The sequence below is a fragment of the Gymnoscopelus microlampas genome (assembly GCF_963454915.1).
Source record: "Gymnoscopelus microlampas genome assembly, chromosome: 8".
NCBI lineage: Eukaryota > Metazoa > Chordata > Actinopteri > Myctophiformes > Myctophidae > Gymnoscopelus > Gymnoscopelus microlampas.
The window spans coordinates 39,328,316-39,351,011 of NC_139945.1; the positions used below are offsets into that span (position 1 = coordinate 39,328,316).

The 22,696-nt window shown below is 41.0% G+C and overlaps 2 protein-coding genes across 3 annotated transcripts; one reads left to right on the forward strand and one right to left on the reverse strand.

Moving 5' to 3' along the window:
* Nucleotides 1–3,330: 3,330 nt before the first annotated feature.
* mfsd1 (major facilitator superfamily domain containing 1) lies at nt 3,331–18,982 on the forward strand. 2 transcript variants are annotated; one of them, XM_084065433.1, is made up of 17 exons: nt 3,331–3,565; nt 4,435–4,487; nt 4,640–4,752; nt 4,856–4,898; nt 5,009–5,076; nt 5,258–5,366; nt 5,474–5,576; nt 7,036–7,134; nt 7,502–7,613; nt 10,036–10,092; nt 10,440–10,596; nt 11,069–11,166; nt 12,572–12,684; nt 12,970–13,017; nt 13,304–13,370; nt 17,886–17,991; nt 18,203–18,982. In XM_084065433.1, the coding sequence occupies exons 1-17, from the start codon at nt 3,403–3,405 to the stop codon at nt 18,260–18,262; spliced, it is 1,569 nt and encodes a 522-aa protein (XP_083921559.1). In that variant the 5' UTR covers nt 3,331–3,402; the 3' UTR covers nt 18,263–18,982. The 2 variants fall into 2 exon arrangements, with proteins under 2 accessions (XP_083921559.1, XP_083921558.1); XM_084065432.1 differs by lacking the exons at nt 17,886–17,991; nt 18,203–18,982 and adding an exon at nt 15,887–17,623.
* Nucleotides 18,983–19,679: 697 nt separating this feature from the next.
* Nucleotides 19,680–20,672, reverse strand: LOC311050047 (P2Y purinoceptor 3-like; the record flags this gene model as incomplete). The annotated part of the gene is made up of 1 exon (XM_084064013.1): nt 19,680–20,672. The coding sequence occupies one exon, from the start codon at nt 20,670–20,672 to the stop codon at nt 19,680–19,682; it is 993 nt and encodes a 330-aa protein (XP_083920139.1).
* Between the last annotated feature and the right edge of the window lie 2,024 nt (nt 20,673–22,696).

Below are 22,696 nucleotides of genomic sequence, written 5' to 3' on the forward strand. Positions count from 1 at the left end.
CTTGTACAGATTTTCCTGTGTATTACTTCAGCAGAAAGCAACCTGACAGTGCTAATTTCTCAACTAAAGTTAAACTTTGACAACAGGCAAACAATGGCCTCCAATGGACACGGCTTATGGCCACAGCTTTTGTGTAAACATTACAACATTACTGTACAATCTAAATATTCTCCATACTGTTGTGACAGATGTCCCTTGAGTTGTATGACTGAAATGTGAGAAAATGAGCTTGTAAGAAATGTGAAATTAAAGTAAAACACTGTAAATCTGCTAAAATGGTATGCTCTTTAACAAGAACTGGATAACTAAAAGGGCATGCCAGGCCCAGGGGCCTAAATGTCAGTGAGGCCTGTAGAACATTAGGCCAAGTGAGACCCACTCAGGAGCGGACTGGAAACAAAAATCAGGCTGGGAAAGGGCCTCAGCATGATAGTCTATTGTTACAATTATGTTTTGCAAACCAGTGTTGTATTGTACAGGCTTATAAAACTATGAGATATTTTGACATTACTTGCTTCTATGGGGGGAAACAGATGAAGTTACAGAAGCGGACAATTTTATCATCAACTTAATGTTGACATTTGTTGTCCAGTCGATCATACCTCACAATAAAACAACAAATGGTGCTAAATAGCACTAAAAGTGGTTATTTGGCTCGCAGGGGAACCTCTTTTGGTGTTATACCTACCTGTATCTTAAAGGTGCTATATAATACTTTGTAAAATGGTGCTGTATAGAATCATTAGAGGTGCCTACACTAAGCTGAAGAACCAATAGAGAACCGCTAAAGAACCATACAGGGGCTGAACAGGTTTTGTGTACAGCAGTGGTGCTATATAGACCTCAACTACCCCAAAAGAACCACTGAAGAGCACTGTTTTGAGTGTGTTGGACCAAAAAGTGACAATAAAAGATTGAATTAAAATGTGTGGACAATGCAAGAAACTAACTTAAGCCTGAAGTTGTGCAATAATTCTCAAAGTGCTGCTTGTGTAAAATATCCGGAGAAAACACTAAGGTGGACATCTTCAAAAGTACTGTACCAGAGACCTTGCACTAATTTCAGGCGTTTTTAATGGAAGTGGTGTAAAACTGCTGTAAACAAATTAGAAAAATGTACCTTGTTTTTTTTTGTACACAAATGCATAACTGTTCAAAACCTAACAATAATATAGTATTACATGGTAGGTATTCGCTTATTATGTAACCCACAGTAGTACAGTATGGACAGAAAGATGCTACTACCATGAACAGTAGATGACTTGATGTTCACATAAGTGAAGAACACCATCAAACATTATGGGCGGACTGTGGTAATAATTGTTCTTACAGATTATATGTTTTTCAAGGGCATAAGTCATGCAAACACACTGCTTCCCCTGGCACTGTGCTTTCAGAACTGAACTATGTGGCCTCATTTCCTATCTGACCTGTGACCTCAGCTCCTATCTGACAGACATTATATTAACTAAACAGCAGGGGGCACCAAAGCCATACCTAACTACAGAGGGCAGACTATCATAGCTGCAATGAATCTGAATGCTTTGCTATTCCTTCAAAGTTCTAAACTTTAAGTTATTGCTCTCAGAGAGTATACTCTGTGTGTAAAATGTTCCAATTTGTTACGAGGTACATTTTGCTTTACTTGACAGGAATCATCGCAGTCATGTTTTTCTGTGAAAAGAGATGATGGAGAGATCTGTGGGTTGTTTTGTATTTATGCAGTTGTATTGCTCATATGTATTATGGTTGTAGAATTTTCTAGCATCAATGCATAAACGCAATATAGATGGTCTGGCACAAGTTGTAATGTTGAAGGAGACGAATAGCTCTTAAATGTGCAGTATGAGGTGCATAGAAATGTGTATTATGTCAGCCAATTATGCCAATGCTACCTCAGCATTTATTACATGAACTAAGAGATGGAAATACTTCCACCTGTGTGAAGGCAAATTGTATATATAGATATAGCCTATGTCTATAACACCATAATAAACCTTTCCTGATAAACCTTTCCTGCATCAAGTAAATGATGGAATATTCTTCAAAAAACAAGAGGATTAAGAAATAAGAAAAATAATATCACATTTAAAATGTTTAAAAGGGTTGAGAATAGGTTAAGACACACACTACCAATGTTAATAAAACATAAAGAGGAATGTGCAATGGGGAGTAATCTTCAATTCACATTCCACAATATAACATAATATGCAACATTTTACACATAGGACCCAAAATATTGCAAATTGTTTGAAATTAATGTAATTAATGAATTGTTTTGTTTTAGGTGATGAAGAAGGAAGTATAACTGATTGGCCCTTTAAGCACATTCTAATTATTTTGAACTCAGAAAACACTATAACACAATAGTTAGAACGGGCAACGGGGTATAGCCCTGAATGACTAAACAATAAAAGCCTGGAGATCGAGGCTACTGAATGACTGATGCCCCAGCCCCATGCATTCCATTCATAGAGTTAAATATATTCCTTTGTATTCCACAACACAGCCATACACCGCATGCGTTTGTTTGCGAGGAGGGACTTCACTAGGGAGTTAACTACTGCAGTCCCACTCCTGTCACGTACAGAGAATGTGGCCCGCGTGTGAAGCTCGTGGAGGAGAGATATTTCACTAAATGCACATTTGATGACAACAAGCGGAGCTGGCCACTGACTGCACAGTGTGCGCACAGCACTACAATTTTAAATGCAGCCACGATGATCCCAGGTTCAGTTCATGTAATATCAGCACACCAGGTTGAAGTTCATCCATGACAGTCATGGATGAACTTCAACCTAGTGTTTGCACTTTCCCCCTTTTTGGCCCGTACATCTACATAAACGTTCAGATTTCAAACATAAAGTTCTTACCCCATGGCCACGGATGTTACAATTATATACGGGCCCTCAAAAGTATCCGTATGTTCCGCATTGTTCAATAAAAAGCATTTTAATCCAATCGGTGACCATTTTCTTCGTATTTTCGCCATTATGATTTCAACTACGCGACCTATCGGTTGGGAGTTGTATTGCACTCTGATACATTATAACTATGAGAAAATAGCCACCGATCGGATTAAAATGCTTTTCATTGAACAATACGGAACATACGTGTAAATCTAAACGTCAGAATCATAAATACGTCTACGAGGGTTGTATACTACAGCTAGGGTAAGCACATTATATTGACATCTGAACGTTTATGTAGATGTACGGCGCCGGCGGGCCAAAAAGGGAGAACGTGCAAACACCAGGCTTTCACAACAATTGTACTTCCGTATAGACTGCTGATGTGATCACGTGACGTGTCGGTCGGTCATATGATCGACCGCCTGCTCCATCGCTGTGTTGCTCCTGCCTTTATTTACGTTTTCCTTCCGCAGCTCCAGATTAAAGGAACATGGCGGATATCGAGGAGCGGCGGAGTTTGTTAGGAGATGAGGATGATGATGATGTGTCTTCCTCCAGGGGACCCCCTGGTAGACCGATGTCAGCGATCTGCGACCCCAGTCATTTACTGCACCGGGTCGTTGTCCTGACTTTCATGTGCTTCCTGGGATTCGGTGAGCAGAGAAAGTAAACACTGACTGTAGCCCAATTGAAGTATTGAACGAAATGCCTTATCGTTTAGATAACAACAGACACTTGCACTGGTTTTGTCAGTGAGAGTGAGACTGCTATCTATCCCACATGAGATGAGACACAATGTTATCACTATGGCTATTGAGCAGTGGTGGAAAGTGCAACGTTGGCATCAAAATGTACTTAAAGTACCAAAACTAGAAAGCACTGTGCAGAATGTCCCAGTTCACAAGTTTTCAAATAGCAGATGCGACACATTGTGAGCTTTAGATCGGCTATTTTCAAGAAATGGCTATATGGTATATAGGGCTGAAGTGTTTATTGTTTTGTGATAATAATCAAAGTAAACTAAAGTGTTCAAATAATTGCAGTGGAGTAAAAGTGTAATATTTGCCTCTTGAGTGAGATGTAGTGGAGTAGAAGTAAAAGTACTGAAAATTGGAAATATTCCAGTAAAGTAAAATACCTGGGGGCGGCCATAGCTGAATGGTTAGTGAACCCGCCTAGGGAGCCAGAGGCCCTGGTTGCCCCAGGTTCGATTCCAGGCCAGATTAGCATATGTGTCGATGAAATGAAATTTGTCCCTGAGCAAGACTCTTAACCCCTAATTGCTCACAGGTTCTCATTGGAAACAAGACCGCAAGGACTTTCATGAACAACCTGTTAAAAAGGAATTATCCTTATCCTTACCTCAAAATTGTACTTAAGTACAGTAAATGTACTTAAGTATAATTTTGAGGTATTTATCGTACTTTCCACCACTGCACACTGTTTTTGTCAGTGTGACTGCTATCCCACATGAGCAGAGACACACTGTTATCATTATGGCTATATTATTACTTCATTTCAGGAAGCTACTTCTGTTATGATAACCCTGCCTCACTACAGACGGAGATCACCCAGGTAAATAAGCTGATGCCTTTTCACACACATATATAGATAAGATATCTATTACACTTTAATAATATATCGAACATCATATCACTTTGTAGACCACTAAAGATTACAACCGGATAAAATAAATGGCCAATATATTTCTTCCCTGATTGTACCAGGATATGAAGCTGAACACCTCTGAGTTCATGGCGCTGTATGCTTGGTATTCCTGGCCCAATGTCATTCTCTGTTTCCTGGGAGGATTCTTACTTGACAGGGTCTTTGGCATCAGGTAGGAGTGTTTTCCAGGGCAGTATAGATAAACTGTGAAATGAAAGTGCCACTGTCATTTATCTCCTGCTAATGGATGTTCTCTGTCATTCTTTACTTTGTAGGCTGGGAACGATCATCTTTTCCCTCTTTGTCTGCATAGGACAGGTAGGTTAGGTTTGGTTTGCAAGTTAGGTGTGTGTGAAAAGTTATATGACGAGACTGGCTGTCAATATGTAGGCATTTCTTTATATATATAATCCCCCATCTGTGCATAGGTAATATTTGCTGCTGGAGCACTGTTGAATCGCTTCTGGTTAATGGAAGTTGGACGGTTTGTATTTGGGTAAGAATATTGCTGTATCTTTTTTACTGGCAAAAATAAAACAACATAATACAGTATGTTGTTTTAGTTTTGTACCATCGTGGTATTAGCCTCTAAATGCACAGGAAAACCTGGGCCTATCCTTCACGCCTCTGTCGCCTCACACAGCTTGAATGATCTCGCTAATGTCATCTATGGATAGAATTGGAGGAGAGTCCCTGGCTGTGGCCCAGAACACCTATGCAGTCAACTGGTTCAAAGGAAAGGAACTCAACCTGGTGTTCGGTCTACAGCTTAGCATGGCTCGACTGGTGAGCACAGTATACAATGCCTTAAATTAATTACATTTTAGAGATTGAAAATATGCAGATATCTTGACTGTGTGGTCTCACTTATCCCCTTTGCTTCCTTCCTGTAGGGCAGTACAGTAAACATGAACATTATGGGCTGGGTATACAACAGAGTTGCCGCCATCGTCGGTGCCCCAGGATACACAACACTTGGTGTATCACTCATGATAGGTAAGGTGCACTTTTATGCCTGACAATTATATGAAACTGATACAAAATTGTATAGATAGGTAAGGTTATAAGCACACTATTAGCATGTTCACAGCCACATACTTTACTGGGGCATGTGTCACGGAGGCCCCTGTGGATGCCTTAAGCCCGAGTTATACTTAGTTGCGGGCACCAAAAATAGCCCGTCTACAACCTCACGACGCGTCGCCGCAACGCATTATGAGCTTGTAGATCGACCATTTTCGGTGCGCAAGCTGGTTTGCAAATACTCCCTCTTCCATGTTTCACACAGACATTTCCAATCAAGTTGATTAGAAACCTTTTGCAATTTTTGACAAAATATCAGTCAAAACATCGGTAATCGCATCGGTGGTCTAGGACTGTCCAAAATCGGGAACGGCATCGGATACAAAAATCTGCCATCGGCCTGGCTCTAGCTATGAATGCAAATGTCTGTTTTGTACCTTTTCTATGAAGCGATATATAATACATGTCCTTTCTGTCCATGGCATGTTTGCTTGCGTGTGTTACAGGAAAGAGCAGAGACATTCACTAGTCTTCTCTTCAACGTTACGACTCCGGTTACATATACTATATATTTCTGGCTCTGACATAGACATTAGATCCTGTTTCTAGAAACTAATGTTCTCAGATAACAGTCTGTAGCGGGGTAAAAAGAGAACTGAGAGAAAGAAGTAAAACTGCCGCTGGCTGGCATTGATGAATCACTTGCATAGAAGAAATGTCTGTCCTTGTGCTTTGCTTCCACTTCTCTGTGAGCACATTTTTGTTTCACTTTCATTTTAGACACTACCGTGAACGTGCACTGTCCCCATCAGGACTGTTCAAGGCTAATCTGGAATATACAGAGACTAAACTCTCTCTATATATATATATATGTATATATATATACTCTATATACTCACCGGGCAGCAACACAATGCGTTTAGGCATGCACACATAGTCAAGACAATGTGCTGCAATTCAAATTTAGCATCAGCATGGGGAAGAAAGGTTATCTAAGTGAACGAGGCATGGTTGTTGGTGCCAAACGGGCTAGTCTGAGTATTTCAGAAACAGTTGATCTACTGGGATTTTCACGCAAAAAATCTCTAGGGTTTACAAAGAATGGTGTGATAAAGAAAAACATTCCAGTTATTCCAATTCTGTGGGCGAAAAAGTAACAAGCAACAGTAACTCATATAACCACAGCGGAGGGTGTGTGTGTGTGTGTGTGTGTGTGTGTGTGTGTGTGTGTGTGTGTGTGTGTGTGTGTGTGTGTGTGTGTGTGTGTGTGTGTGTGTGTGTGTGTGTGTGTGTGTGTGTGTGTGTGTGTGTGTGTGTGTGTGTGTGTGTGTGTGTGTGTGTGTGTGTTGAAACTCTTTGTTAATCTTTATTGCCAATCACCTCCATTAACTCATCTATTCTATCTGTATTCTTTTCTTTCTTCCCTCTATAGCTGCATTTACATGTTTATTCTCTCTGATCTGTGCTCTGGTCTTGGGCTTCCTTGATAGACGAGCGGAAAAGATCCTCCACAAGGAGCAAAGCAACACAGGTCAATAATCCTTTATTGTTTCATCCTTGACCTACGCTTGACAATAGATAATGAATAGAGTAGTCTTCATTGTCAGTGTTGACGCAGATGAAAGATTGTGTTTTTTTTTGTTATTTTATCTACCTTCATTGACATGCCTTCTAAAGGCTAATCTATACTTTGTTTTCAGTTGAAAATATAGAATTTCTGTGGAACAACACATCATAAAGGATTGTGCAATTAGCTTTTAGAGTTGAATGGGACATGTAGCTTAAGGCAGGGGGACCATGCAAATTATTGAATAAGAACCTAATCTTCTTTATTGCATGTTTTGAGAGATCTGATGAAAGCATTCTATTTCTGTATGTTTACTTAAATGCATGTTTAGGTGAGGTGATCAAACTGACAGATGTCAAAGACTTCCCATTCCAGCTCTGGCTCATCTTCCTCATCTGTGTTGGCTACTATGTAGCTGTCTTCCCCTTCATTGGACTTGGACAGTGAGTAACACCAGTTACTCATAAACCCATAAGTTTATATCATCATACAATATAGCGCTTGATGCTATGCAATTACTTGTTTTATTACCAAGAACTAAAATATTATATTTATATATAGAAATGTAAATTTAATTTGAGTAATCATTAGAGACCATTGTTTGTGCTAGCATTGACAACTGATGCAGATTAATTGGCTGTCTCCCCGACAACCTATCAACTGGCCAACCACGGCGCGGCCATCCAGTGACTCATTCTTATGGATCTAGACTTTGTCTAAATCGACTATCATAGAGTCCAAGTCATTCTGCACATTCTGTGCTCTAGCACCAGTAACTGCTGAACAAGAATGAATTGCTTCTTTATAGAAGTGCTTTTGGTAGCACATTACTGATACCTCACTATAGCTATGTTCAGATATGGATACCGTTACATTTTCGGGAAACTAATTAACATAAGTTGCTGGCATAGGCAGTAGGAGGCGTTCTCACATGCCCTATTTTCCTGTGCAGTTTGCGGTATGTACTGTACCGTTGTCATTCTTCGCGGAATAGTCAAGTGCAGTACTTGCTACTCACGTGAGATTTGACAGTAAGCACGCAGACTAAGCATTTGCTGATGAATTATCAATATCGCATCCATGATCCATCCATCTGCAGGCTGGCAGATGGCTGTAACTTCATTGAAATAAAAAAGGGCAGAACAAATGGTTTTCTGCTGAGGAAACGGCAATGAAACCGACCATTTACAGGCAGAATAATAATCTGCAGCCTAAAATCTCATGTCCACTCCAAACATAGAGAGAGAGAGGCCATTTTTTATCAGCTCATGTGAATTAATTTATCCCCTGCCAGATTCATATAGATCTTAGTGTTCAACAGTTGATGTAAAAACATGAATGGAAAACTAATATTGAACACAACAAGTCGCACTCAGAATATGCAAGCAATATCACGATGCTGTCAGCACGGTGTTCACACTTGCTTTCCGCAAAGACTTTTCCTGCAATGTTGTAGGTCCCAAGCAGGCACAAATGCCGAAACAAGGTTGCCGGCACTCAAAATTCAGTGCACGTTCGTTCACACATGACACCAAAATCAAATATGCCGACTCATTGCCTGCAAATCTTGTAGACCTGAACGGTATGACCCTTTCCTCCCAGTATTCCTGGAATAATGGTGGTGCTTGGTAGTAAGTAATGTAACCTACTATACACATACAGGTGAATGTCAAGTCAACTTGATTTATGTAGCAGATTTCAGTAAATTAAAGGCGCTTCACAAAACGAGAATAGTATGTATTACAGTTCAAAGCACAGTAATAATCACTCACACACATAAAATAAAGCATTTAAAAACGGTATCATATAAAGAAGCTCACATTTTCTGTGCTTTGGCAGATGCAGCAGCAGTCTACATCAGTTCATGGCAACCATTTAGTATTTATTATTTGGAACAGCAGCTCTTATTCCTATTGAGCAGCAAGGCAGTGCTTTCTTGAATTTCCTTTTGGATTATTATTTGAATATATTTGTCTGTTTAAGGGGCATTTCACTTTAAAACACTTCTGTTCAAGGAGCTTATATAGGAGGGGGTGTGTGTGATCAAACCTAAAAACAGTCTGGGTTGCACACAAAAGCCTGGGTTGTTAAAATGTCCCCAGAAGTGTTTTAAAGTGAAAAACCCCTTTTAAGTTTAAAATAATTGAGAAGCCAATTTGGTTAAACTCTGGCTGTGAAATACTCTATTCCCCCTCATTCTGCCTTGTCTTGTCTGGGGAATAAATCGTCTGTTTTTCTTTTTCCTTTTTATCATAATGTAATCCTCAACCTGTGATAAAGGAATGAAAAGAAAAACAACCCTCGTCACGAGAACATAATGGTTCAGCTACACAAAGCTCTCTTTTAAAACAACCATAAAGTAAGAGAGAGTTAGAGAGATGGCCCCCCAGAGAGAGAATGGTTGGTATAGAAAGAAACCAATTGAGCCTTGAGAGGGTTTATCAAATTCCACATTTCCTTCACTGAAAGGCACTCTCAAATCACTTGGCAACCAACATGATTTTTCCATTGATGGTCAGTGCTTACAGAGCAAATACTGTAGATTATATGCAAATGGACTGGAGGGAACCGAACAATAGTGTATCCAATTGTGAGTTACCTGAATGCAGAGGCCAGCTTTATAACCACTCGCTGTGGTGTTTACCTCAGTACCATGGCCATGTTACACTCTGTGTGTGTTAAACCCTATATTATACTCTATATTAGGACTGTTTGTATTTCCCTCTAAAAACAAATATCTTGGCCAAAAATAGCAGATCTAATAGCTGACAATGCATCGTAGATCTGCTATTTTCTGCAAATGTTCACCCAAGAATGGGAACGCTAAGGTTCATGTGGTTAAATCATCCATTTTTATTCTTTCAGGGTGTTCTTCATTGAAAAGTTTGACTTCACCCCTACTCAAGCCAGGTTCATCAACAGGTAACCGGGATCAAACATCAGTGGTGGAAGAAGTATCAATACCAATATAAAAATGCTCTATTACAAGTGAAAGGCTTGTAATAGAGCTGTAAGCGCTATGAGCTTGTATATCTGCTATTTTTGAATAGCCAAAGTGTAAAACAATGCTTTTTACCTCAAATCAAAAAATTACACAGATGCGTTCCAGATCTTAATGGGTTAAGTAAAAGTACAAAAGTATTGGCATCAAAATATACTTACAGTACCAAAGTAAAAGTCTAACTCCTTACATTGTCTTGTAACCTGCTCTTCCAACAATCAAATGTTCTCCCCCTGTTCTATTTTCTCTACTTCTTTCTAAATACCAGTATTGTGTACATCATCTCAGCCCCTGCCTCTCCAATACTGGGCTTTATGGTGGATAAGACGGGGAAGAATGTGATCTGGGTGATATGTGCTGTGGTCACTACCCTTGCTGCTCATATGATGCTGGCTTTTACCTTCTGGAACCCTTGGATAGCCATGGTAATACCTATGTTTAGGAGAATAAACATTTGCATATGCGGGTATTAAAATTAAGTATTACTATTGACTGAGGAGTCCCCCAGGGGTCTATACTAGGCACCCAAATAGTTTCACTGTACACCACATCTCGCCGGAAATAGCTGATCTACAACGTTTCACGTTGTGATGCGCTGTGAGCTTGTAGATCTGCTATTTTTGCCGAATGTTGGCCCCAGAATAGGGAGGCCAGGCTTCATGTTGTTAAAATGTTCTATATTAGTAGTGAGAAATTTTCATCTGGTGTAGGCACAGATGTTCCATATTTATTGTGTGTGTGTGTGTGTGTGTGTGTGTGTGTGTGTGTGTGTGTGTGTGTGTGTGTGTGTGTGTGTGTGTGTGTGTGTGTGTGTGTGTGTGTGTGTGTGTGTGTGTGTGTGTGTGTCTGTGTCTGTGTGTGTGTGTGTGTGTGTGTGTGTGTGTGTGTGTTTTTCAGTCCCTGCTGGGTGTGTCCTATTCCTTACTGGCTTGTGCTCTGTGGCCCATGGTAGCCTTTGTGGTGCCAGAACATATGCTGGGGACTGCCTATGGATTGTATGTACCTACAGTATGATCATTATTTAATCAATAACTTTTTTGATTAATCAAATAATAGAGAAGCAGGTTCTTTTTTTATTTAATTTTAATTTCAAAGAATCAATTAACCATATTTTATACTTTGTCACACAACAGTGTCATACAAATATAGTGAAAATAGCCGATTAACTATTGTACTCCTAGTATGATCTCACTGTTATTGTGGCCTTTTGGTGTGTGGTACACTGTTAACCTTGTGGACCAAAATTATCCATTAACCGTTTAGGATGGATTAACTGAAATTTTAAAAACAGCTGATAAATAATGTAAGAAATATGATAAATTATTGTTCCGCATGCAAAATACCGTGCTGCTCTAGCAGTGCTACACATTTGCTCTGCTTTTCAAAGCGACTGTCAACAGCCATGAGACTGGATGCAGCTTTAATATGGAATGCACTCTGCTTCTTCCACCAAAGTGAGCCGAAATGTCGATGTGCACCACTGGTGACACGATAAGGCTGTCTACTAGCACCAAACTGCAAGATCATTTCATCTCATTGAATTATTTACTGTAATGAATGATGTCTTAGAAATGTGACTTTTCCCGTATTGGTCCGACATGCTCTATGCAGGAAAAACCCTGTACTCCACTTAAAACACCGAAATATTGATTTGGACATCCAAGATGGTGGGAAGGTGGCTTCAAGTCTCTGATGGGGTTATGTTGAGCCATCCTATAACGTTAGTGCTGTCCTCCTGATTCCTGTGGGTTATTTCCCTGTGATGTGCACTGCAACCTTAATTGTATTGATATGAAGTCATGCAATGGGCAATCTGGGAACCCATTCGGTAAAAAAAAGGGGGGAAATTTTTTCCATTTATTTGTTTTTAGCGGAATCTATTTTGAGAGATGATGCTATGCTATGGGTAAACACAGATAATGGCTAACATTCCAAGTTTACACGTTTACAAAAAAATCACACCCAGTGTGAAGTGGGCGGTGTGTGGTCATCACAACATAAATGACTTTTTTTAAAGTCCATACTGCTATCCATAGGGCTGCACATGTGTCATGTGTTTCGCTAGCCAATCACAGTCCTGAATTTGCAAAGTCAGCCAATCACATTACAGTTAGTGGTGATGACACTAGCTGTAATGTGATTGGCTGATATGAAAAAAGTATCGATTTGCATTAACAATGGAAGGGTTAGGGGGTACACAAATGTTTTGGTCGGTGTCCAAAACTCACTTATAGGGGGCGGCTACACCGCCCCAAAAAGGCCCAAACACCCATTCCTAAAACCCCATCCTCATACAGTATGACCTCATATTTTAATCACATAGGCTATATGTTAATTTTGTTGTGTTAATTGTACTTGACATTAATCTAATCTCTAATGTTTCCCCTTCTGTTTCCTCAGCATGCAGTCAATCCAGAACCTGGGACTTGCTCTCATTGCCATGGCAGCTGGAACCATTCTAGATGACAAAGGATACCTCTTTCTAGAAGTCTTTTTCTGTGCCTGCGTCTGTAGTGAGTAACGTGTGTGTGTGTGTGTGTGTGTGTGTGTGTGTGTGTGTGTGTGTGTGTGTGTGTGTGTGTGTGTGTGTGTGTGTGTGTGTGTGTGTGTGTGTGTGTGTGTGTGTGTGTGTGTGTGTGTGTGTGTGTGTGTGTGTGTGTGCGTGCGTGCGTGCGTGCACGCGTGTGTTTCTCTGTAAGCATTTGTTAGAGCTTCGTCTTTGAACTTTCTCTTAGACCCCTTTGACTGACATAATCAATAATTCTAACAATCTCTCCTTCGCCTCTCTTTGCCAACAGTCGCACTAATAGCGGTGGTGATGCTGTACTTTGTGGATTATCTCCGAGGTAAGAGAGAAGAGTGCTGTTAGCTGTCACATCATTATACCACTTAGTGTCAAGTGTAGCTTTTGATATTCTCTGAAGCATGTCTTTAGCTTTGATCCGCCCTTTCTCTCATTCGTCTTAATATTATGTTTTCTCCTCAACATACTCTTCATTCCCTACTTTTCTCTAGTTCTGTCTCCTTTCACGCTTTCTCTTTCATATTTCATGTATCCCCTCTCAACTTTCTCTCTTACATTTAATCAATGTTTTTTTTTTCTTATTTGCGCTATCTGTTCCTCTTGGTCAGGAGGAGATTTGAACATGTCAGCTTCAGCCAGAGCCAAACTCCAGAAAGAAGCCACTTCAGACTCCGAGTGAGTAGTTTTGATCTTCCATTCTTCATTCCACCTAATTCACTCACCCACTACATCTACACAAGTGTCTCAGAGAGACTGTGAACAGTGTGCGTAGCAAGCAAGTGGTACAGGCATGTTTTGAGTTTAAGAGCACGTCTCAAGTATATTATTCTGCATTAGGGCAGATTAGGTGTCCAATATATTTCTGATTGTATATCTATACAATCAATTTAACCCCTCCATTTATGGTAAAGTAAGGTAATAAATCGCATGTTACAAACATCTTGACATTGTTGAAATATCTACCCAGCAAACAAAAACATAACTTTTCATTGTGTAATATTTAGCAAAACGTTTACCTGATCACTTAAGTGATTATTCGACTACTAAAATTGAATTAGATTTTCTGGCGATAAATTCATCAATTATTCTACTATATACGTTTCACCCCAATTCTGCATTGCTGTTGGTCTGACTCTAGCTGAAACCACTGTGGTCTGTTTAATATGGATCACTTCTCTGGGCTAAAGGATTGGAGTCTATATGATTTTGGCGCTAGGCAAAGCATTTAGCAGCCCAGTAATACATTATTAACAGTGTATTAATTTATCATTGTATGAAAATCATAGTATTTGCTCTCTCTGAGTAACTTTTTTCAGATGACGTGCTTGTGGAATGGTTTGATTCTACTACTAGACAGACCATGCACGCCGGAAGGGGTTAAATAGGTGGGGGGACAATGATGACGTCATGGTGGGCGTGGCCAAGTGGTGACATCATGACTCTCACATTCCGTTTTGGTGTAGCTCCAAATAGCGCACACATGTAACCAAATGGACTATGGACACCTCGGACTTTAACTAAAATAAGCACTTTAATGTGTTGTTAGATGACAATTGTTTAAGTAGCTCTGGTTAAAGAATTTAATTTAAATTAAGTTTGTGTTTCCCAAACTTTTTATGACATGCATTAATAATAATAATAATAATAATAATAATAATAAAATAACTGTCCACAGCTGTACAAACTGCAATAACATTATAGCCTAATAATAAAATACCTATACCATATAGAAGAATTGAGACGCAATTTTGAGTTTTACTGGAGTAGGCCTATTTCCAATTTTCAATACTTTTACTTCTACTCCACTACTACATATCAGAGACACATACGGACACCAGACGGACATCACCCACTATTTTATGGACCCGACAAACAAAATGCTGTTCTAACACAGTAGGCGAGATGTCAGCTATATCATATGAAATCTAGCCTAACTGTAGCAGCCTATAAGAGACATTGACAATGACATAAAATTGCATGTTTTAACCTCGATTAATACGGAATCCATGATCACACATGCTACGGTGCACTTTGATTACACGGAGGTATGTATGTGCGTGCGCTCTCACTTTAACTGATGGGACAACAGCACTTGATTCTAGCAGCCCGAGCCCCCCTTATTTCACACCTACAGCCAGTTTACAAAGAACAACGATGTGTTGTGTATTAGCTTGTCTGGCCCCTATAGTTGAGAGAGACTGCACGTAGCCAGTATCAGAATAGTCATTGCGGGGGGCATTGGGGGCACGGTGGCGCAGTCGGTATCGCTGTCGCCTCACAGCTAGAATGTCCTGGGTTCAATTCCCGCAGGGGACGCTGTGGGCACTGGGGGCGTGTTCTCTCCTCCGCGTCATCAGTGCCCACACCCTTGGTGGGGTTGGCGAAAGGGCCTTTCTGTGTGGAGTTTGCATGTTCTCCCCGTGTCTCCTAGGGTAGGTACCCTCACAAAAAACATGCAGTAATCCTGGTCACTATACTGCCTCCCCCTGGCCAGCCGGGGCGCCTGATGGAGGGGAAGGGAACTGGTTGGAATAACGTGTTCCTTCCACGCGCTACGTCCAACCAGGGAAACTCTCCCCTGTCAGGTGATAAGAAGGTCAGGCGGCTCTCATGCATTGAAGGAGGCATGAGCTCGGCCCTGGCCTCCCTAGGTTGGCAGAGGGAAGGTAGTGCCCTGGATTACACGCTTAGGCATTGGCACTAGGGTGAAAAAATAGGGGTTACAAAATCGTGGGATGAAAATTTAGAGGAAAAAAAAGAATAGTCATTGCGGTGAGAGGCAAGCATGCAGCCAATATACGACGACGATAGCGCAACACAATAGGAAGGATGAGGTGCTAGATCATCTTTTAGAGAAAAATAAGTTGATAGCTGAAACCGTGTGACACCCCCTCCGGCGTCTATGAGACAGACAACCACGGCTGTCCCAGCTCTCAGTTCTATGTCTAACATGTTGATATACAGTAACTACATTTATCTTACTCAACTGCTGGCCTGAGCCTATGGCATTACACTAGTCAGTATTTTAAAAAATCATACTTTACACTTTGCCATTGAGCTTGCCCCAAACAACTGAAGAAATTATGTACCGGGTTCATGTGGATTCAGTAGTTTAGGTTGCCTTTTGGAATATCGGTATGGGAAAAGATGGACTAATTTGGCTGCTGTGTGCTGTAATTGCTATTTTCCAGATGATGACGATGAACGGGAACACACACATGGTCCTGGGCTTGAGAGCCAGCTGCATTGTCTGGACTGCACAACTGACTCCGCCCAGTACTGTCATCTGTGCCTCTTCCCAACAGAACTCTGACTGTCTGGCCGTGACAATTATAAATAGTATTTTTAATCCGAACTGACCTCCCTATCAACACACTGACAAGTCAAAGTTTGGACTCAGTTTCACTCACATACTGACTCTACCACCTTCTCATACTGACTCTACCACCTTCTCATACTGACTCTACCACCTTCTCATCTCACTGACGCTTCCTTGCAAATGCGCGCCTGGCTGAGACTGTGTGTGCGTATGCGACTGTGCACGTGTGTGCGTGCGTATGCGACTGTTTGCGTGCATGTGTGTGTGTGTGTGTGTGTGTGTGTGTGCGTGTGCGTGCGTGCGTGCCGGAACTCTCAGAAGACACTTAAAGGCACTAAAAAGTATGAGCCTCTACAGATTGCAACTGGTATCCTGTGGAATAGGTTTTACCATCCTGATATGCACAAATAGTGCATAATGCATCCCAAATATTTTCTATATTTTATATTTTTTGGTAACAATCTTGATTATGGTTTAAATGTATTTATACATTTCTTTTTTTTTATTTAAGTTGTTTTAGCAGGTATTTCTCTCGCCTTATTTAAGAAGTAATGGCAATGAGTTGCCGCATGTGTCATTGGCTAGCAATCCATATAATTGCCAACCAAATGTCCCTCTCTAGACTGGAGCTCTATTTTGCTTTTGCACATAGTGAGTTCATATTCAATTTTAATCATATGCATCATTGACCGTTTATGGTGGTGGATCTCAGAAAGAGCATGGCTCTTCATCGTTCAAATCTTTATGGCTCAATTCCTTCATTTCTTGTATCTTCGCTGGTCCCGAAGGTTCATAAAAGTTTATTTTCTGTTGCACCATCAAATTGGACATTAATAAAACAATAAAAAAAAAGAATTAGAAAAGGAGAGGGACACACTTTTGATAGCACTTACCCATGTAATGACATTCACTTTTCAACTTTTTAAAGCTGTAGTTTTTAAAATACAGCTTCATCTTGACCTTTTCAAGATTACCTGGCTTGTAATGGCTATAAAATAAGATCTTACGTGATGTTATAACGTTACCTATTCATACGGACAATGTATTTTGTTCACTTACTTAATTGCTGTAATTTACTAAATGTACTGAATCAAATCGATGTGCCCTAATCAGGCACAAGATCATTTAAATTATGTTATGGTTTAATTCAGTTTTACCTTGGTAACACTTCAGAGCAATTTGTATAAAGCTTTGTCTCTTTGTATTGTTATCGGGTGTAACTTTCACTACTTCTGCTCAGCAAAGCAGTCCTGGGCAGAGCAACACATTAGAGGAGTGGAATGAGGCCAGAAAGGATTATAGTATAGCTTACTCCACAAAGATAAAGTGATGTTTGTGGATTGAAGTGATTCTAATGGTACCATCTGATACAGAACTACTTTCTTCGCCAATCATTTGCACTATGGTATTGTGACTGCAGTGCAGTCTTTGCGTAGGGTAGATTACGGGAGTGACGTATTTATAACCCTTGTGTTCAACCGCCTAGTGTTGGTGATCATTACATTGCTTTATTAACATGTTCTTACTGACAAAAAGGAAAAGTACATATACATTGTTATTAAAAACAAAAGTGCCAGTACAAATAAAGCAGATTTCCTATTTACCTGAATGAATGTTTTAATTTGAATGAATTGACCTTTTATTGTGTTGTTCAAAAAAACAATGATATCAAGTTAAATATAAGTTTGTGTAAGAGGATTACAATGCAACTGTTCTGCTAGTCTTGCTCCCAACAACCTATGGTGATATTACTCATTTGCATATAGCCCTGAGCCTGCTGAATATAACTGATCAATTCTGCTAATTTATTTTACATACATGTGATCCTAAATGTGGTGGTGATGATGATGAAGATGGCGGCATCCTTACAGGGTTAAGAGGCGATTGAGTGAACTGTCTGACAGGGACCTTGACAGACTAAAGCCAATGTCTGCTTTTGGTCTCCGCAACCGTTACCTCTCCCGGCTGGGAGCACAGGTATGTATATGTGACTACAGTCACCTGTGTGTTCAAAACAAGAGATGATACGGGCAGAATTACATGTCATTGTTTATTCTAACACTGAATATATGAACATAACCATACATCCAAGGAAATGTAACCTTTATTGCCAACATTCAGTAAAGCTGTATAGCAGTATAGCTTTTGATTTAAGTTATCTGACACACTCCTTCCCCTCCCCTCTCAGCTCCCACACCATTGTTCTGCCCATCTGTCATCCTTGGCCTTTCGGAGTGTTTTGAAGTGATCTCAGTACTTCCTTGCTCTGTCTCCTAACACTAACCATGACCTTGCTCTCTGTTACTTCGGACAAGCATATGCACTTGACTAAACCAAGGATGCATGCCAAAGTGCCCTTTCTAAACTAGATATGTGTAGCACTGATGTCTTTTTAAGCGCTTGAAACCGAGTGACCTTATTCTGGGGCAAACATTCATCAAAACTGGAAGATCTGCATGTGAGCACCTATAGATCGGCTATTTTCCAGATAGAGATTTGGTGTAAAAAAAAGAGTGGACTTGAGACCTGGGGGACTCCATGAAGGCTGTAATAGCCTCCATGAAGGCTATTAGGCTTTAAGTGGTTAAGGCATACTGACAATTCTGTTTTTCTTTTGTGTGATGTTTGTTATGACTTTAAATATTCTTTCCAGATATACATACATTATTTGTATATCTTGTAAGCTTCTCTTTACCTTACACTTGAGGATTCTCTGCCTTTTTATGGTTTGTGGCTGACATAAATATGTGCAGGTTTCATGTCATAACAATAGGTTTATAGCACTTGTAGATGCTGGTTTTATCTGACATTTAACTGGATGAACAATAGAGGGCACTAATGCTCTGATCTGTTATTGTCAGGACAGGCCTAGGGGATGTAATGTTTGTCTAGGATACAGTATGCACTGTCACTTTTTGTAATTGTCATGGTTTGTGAAATGCTTATTAATGCAGTTCATCAACAACATTGTCACATAACGTTACACAGCTACACTAGCACACTTTCGACTTATTTCTTTTGTGACCTGTTGAATCTTTACATGCTTTTATTTTTTATTTTTTGAGAAATAATAATAAAAAAAAAACATTTTCAAAGCATGGGTGGAATATGTATCATGTGATGTTTACTGTACGGCGTTAACCCTTTAATTAAACGTATATAGGCAGCCTACTGTTTTATGCATGGCAGAGCCGTGATGGGCCCAGACAGGTGCGTGTTGTGCAGTTTACTTAAGTAAAAGTATCAATACTGCAATGTAGAAATACTCTGTTACAAGTAAAAGTACGGAATTGAGTAAAAGTACAAAAGTATTGGTATCAAAATATACTTAAAGTACCCAAAGTAAAAGTAGGCTACTCCTTATGCAGAACGTCCCATTTCACACGTTTTCAAATGTATACAAATCTTTAGAAAATAGCAGAATGGTCGCATCACCATGCATTGTGAGCTTGTAGATCGGCTAAATAGCCGAAATGTATATATATGGCTGTAAAGTAACAAATATGGAGTATAAGTAACATTTGCCTCTGAGATGCTGCCTAATGTAATGGAGTAGAAGTAAAAGTAGGCTACAGCAAATTGGAAATACTCCAGTAAAGTAAAAAATACCTCAACATTGTAGAAGTATACAGTAGGCTACTTGAGTAAATGTAGGCTACTTAATATTACTTTACACCATTGGTGGTGTGCGCTTCGACCAAACACACCGTTGGATGCACGGATCTTCTCTTCTTCTTGCACAGCCAGGCACGGAGTTCTCTGCGGTGCCGATCGGACCCCAGAAAGTAGAGAAGTGGGTTTGCGCAGCAATTCAGACTGACGAGGGGCTTCCAGGCCTTTAAGGAAGCCAGCATCACGTTGAGAGCGTGGCAATTCCCCACCATGTACACCCGCACGAACAGATACACTGTCCGATTGACGTGGTAGGGCACGAAACACACCACGAATATCACAAAGACCACCAGGAGAGTGCACAGGGACTTGTTGCGCACCTTTCCCGTCCTCACGCACGTCCCATCGGACACGCAACAAAGCGCCTTGATCGTCGAGCAAGAGCAGGTTATAGTCACGAGAAAGGGCAGCAAAAAGCCCACCACGGTGAGAAACATCCCGTAGGGAAAGTACTTGTTGAATTGCTCGGGATCGGTCATTTCGAAACACACGGTCATGTTGTTGATGAAGCCCGTGTGCGCGAAGGCCAGCGTGGGCAACACCTCCAGGGTGACCAGCACCCAGATGGAGGACGACACCAACACGGCGAGCTTTCTGTTCCTGAAGCGCAACGCGGCGATGGGGAAACACACCATGAGGAAGCGGTACACGCTGACGCAGCCGAGGAACATCATGCTGCAGTGCAGGTTGACCAGGAAGAAGAACCGCACGGTCTTGCAGATGAAGTCGCCGAAGGGCCACGCGCTCCCCATGGTGTCGCTGATGATGAGCGTGGGCAGGGACAGCACGTAGAGGAGGTCCGCCACCGCCAGGTTGGTCAGGTAGATCACGGTGCCGCTCCAGCCGCCGCTGCGGGCCCGGCAGTGCACGGACCACAGCAGAGCCACGTTGAGCGTCAGGCCCGTGAGGAACACCAGGCTGTAGGTCACCGGCAGCATGATGTATTCGAAGGAATCCCTCACTGGACAGAGATGGAAGTCCTTCATTCTTTTTTTTCCTCCTTTGTTTATTGGATTTTCCACAGAAGCATTCGACATCAAAAGTTGGTATTATGCAGACACACACGTGTTAGCTTCCTCCATCAGTGCAAACCATCAAATACAAACATGGCAATGAATGAACAGATTGAATTAACACCCAAACACTCAAAACATACAGGAAATACAGGTTAAATTAAAAAAATAGTCCTTCATTCCTTTTGGTTACCCAAGTCATCTGTATAATGTCCTCAGAGTGCCCACATAGGCTATTGGTGATGATCATGTGACATGTGCATAATTATTGTTCACAATCCAGGCCAGTTGTTTGTTCAAGTTTTGCCTCCCACACACCGTCCAAGCCAGGGCAGTGTACATAGGCTATACAGTGTCATATCTGAGGTGAGCAAATACAAGCGCACCGTGATTCACGGCGTTGTCAAGACTGCACATTGTCCCGTAGATTAGATCAGTGGTTCTCAACCTTTTCAGGCTGTGACCCCCCAAAATAATCATATTTGAATTGAGGACCCCACACCTGACAAGCAATTGTGAGTAGGAGTTGAGGCATTCAATTTTGTTTGACTCGGTTCCACATAATATATATTGTGAACATAGCAAATCTATCTGCTAAAGCTTGTAGATCGGCTATTTTCAAGTGTTTTGCCCCTTTCTTATATTATTTGACAATTTGGCCAATGTTTTTATAGTATAGTTTGTTGATTACTTGATGCAGTAATGGTCTTTTTCTTTTCATTCTTTGTTTTTGTTGAGGTATTAAAAAGTCCTTAATTGTCACTTCACTGTCATCTGCCCCCCCCCCCCCCCTCAAAAATAAATCATGTGGGGACCCCTGATGAACCCCTGAGAACCACTGATCTAGGAGGTGAGCAAATACAAGCGCACCGTGATCCACAGCGTTGTCAAGACTGCACATTGTCCCGTAGATTAGATATGTGACGGCCCTTTTCCAACTGAGAAAGTGTGCGGAATAATTACGCTTCTGATTAACGGTAATTGCTAAATGAAATGGCACCCCTGCTGCTATAGCGCGCAACATGCGCGCGTGGATGGTATAAAGCCCACGCTCGGCAGTCATCGGCACCTCATTGGATGTTTGCGCTCCCCAAGACAAGTGTGGTCTCTCTCTGACTCCTCCCGTCTCAAAGTGCTCACTTCACTCCGACCAGGGGAACGCTTTACCATGCTGAGGAACGGCACTTACCGGTTAGTCCCACCTATATCATTATACCATGCCGAACCGTTACAGGCAAAACTGTATTCATTTTCATTAGGATTGTATGTGCATACGATTTATTTTAAACTTTTTTTTTTGCCTTAAATATGGCTGCTGTCCCTCTATCTATGCAGAGCTACACTTTTAGTTTTCGATGATTGTTTACGTCATCGGAAAGCCTTTTCTTGGCCATGTTGAGATTATATAGTTTAAAATACTGAGATTGTGTTGTGTCTCTAGAACTTGAACTGTTGAATTGTCATCCTGAAACGTTTTTAAGTGAAAAGATAAATCGGCAGCTTCGGTATACTTGAGTGATGGAATGCTGCGTCTGCTTTCAGTGGTAGTGTGATAGGGGAAATATAGGTGTTGTTGCCATTTAGACGCAGAAGACTTGATGCTGATCTCACATAGGTTGTGCTCTTTAACTTTGAGTCGTGTGTTGGTGTTGTTCCAGAACAACCATGTACCAGGGAGAGGACGCGAGGCTGCGCAGCGGGGGTCTGGCAGTGGTGGCTCGCGAGAGGAAACACCTCGCTCTCTGCATTAATAACCAGGTAAGAACCAGCTTCATATTCTAAGGGTTATTTATTCAAATCTGAATCGTGTAGTGTGTCATTGATCCGTACAGAGGGAAACCTTGATGCGCCTGGTCTGGTGGGGCGCGTTTGAGCGGGCAATTCCAGCGTGAACTGGTGATGATGTCATTCAGTTTCTGCGCGGAAACTTGACGCCAGAGCAGTGGTTTTCAACCCTTATCATATCAAGGTCCATTATTTATTTGGCATTTTGAGCC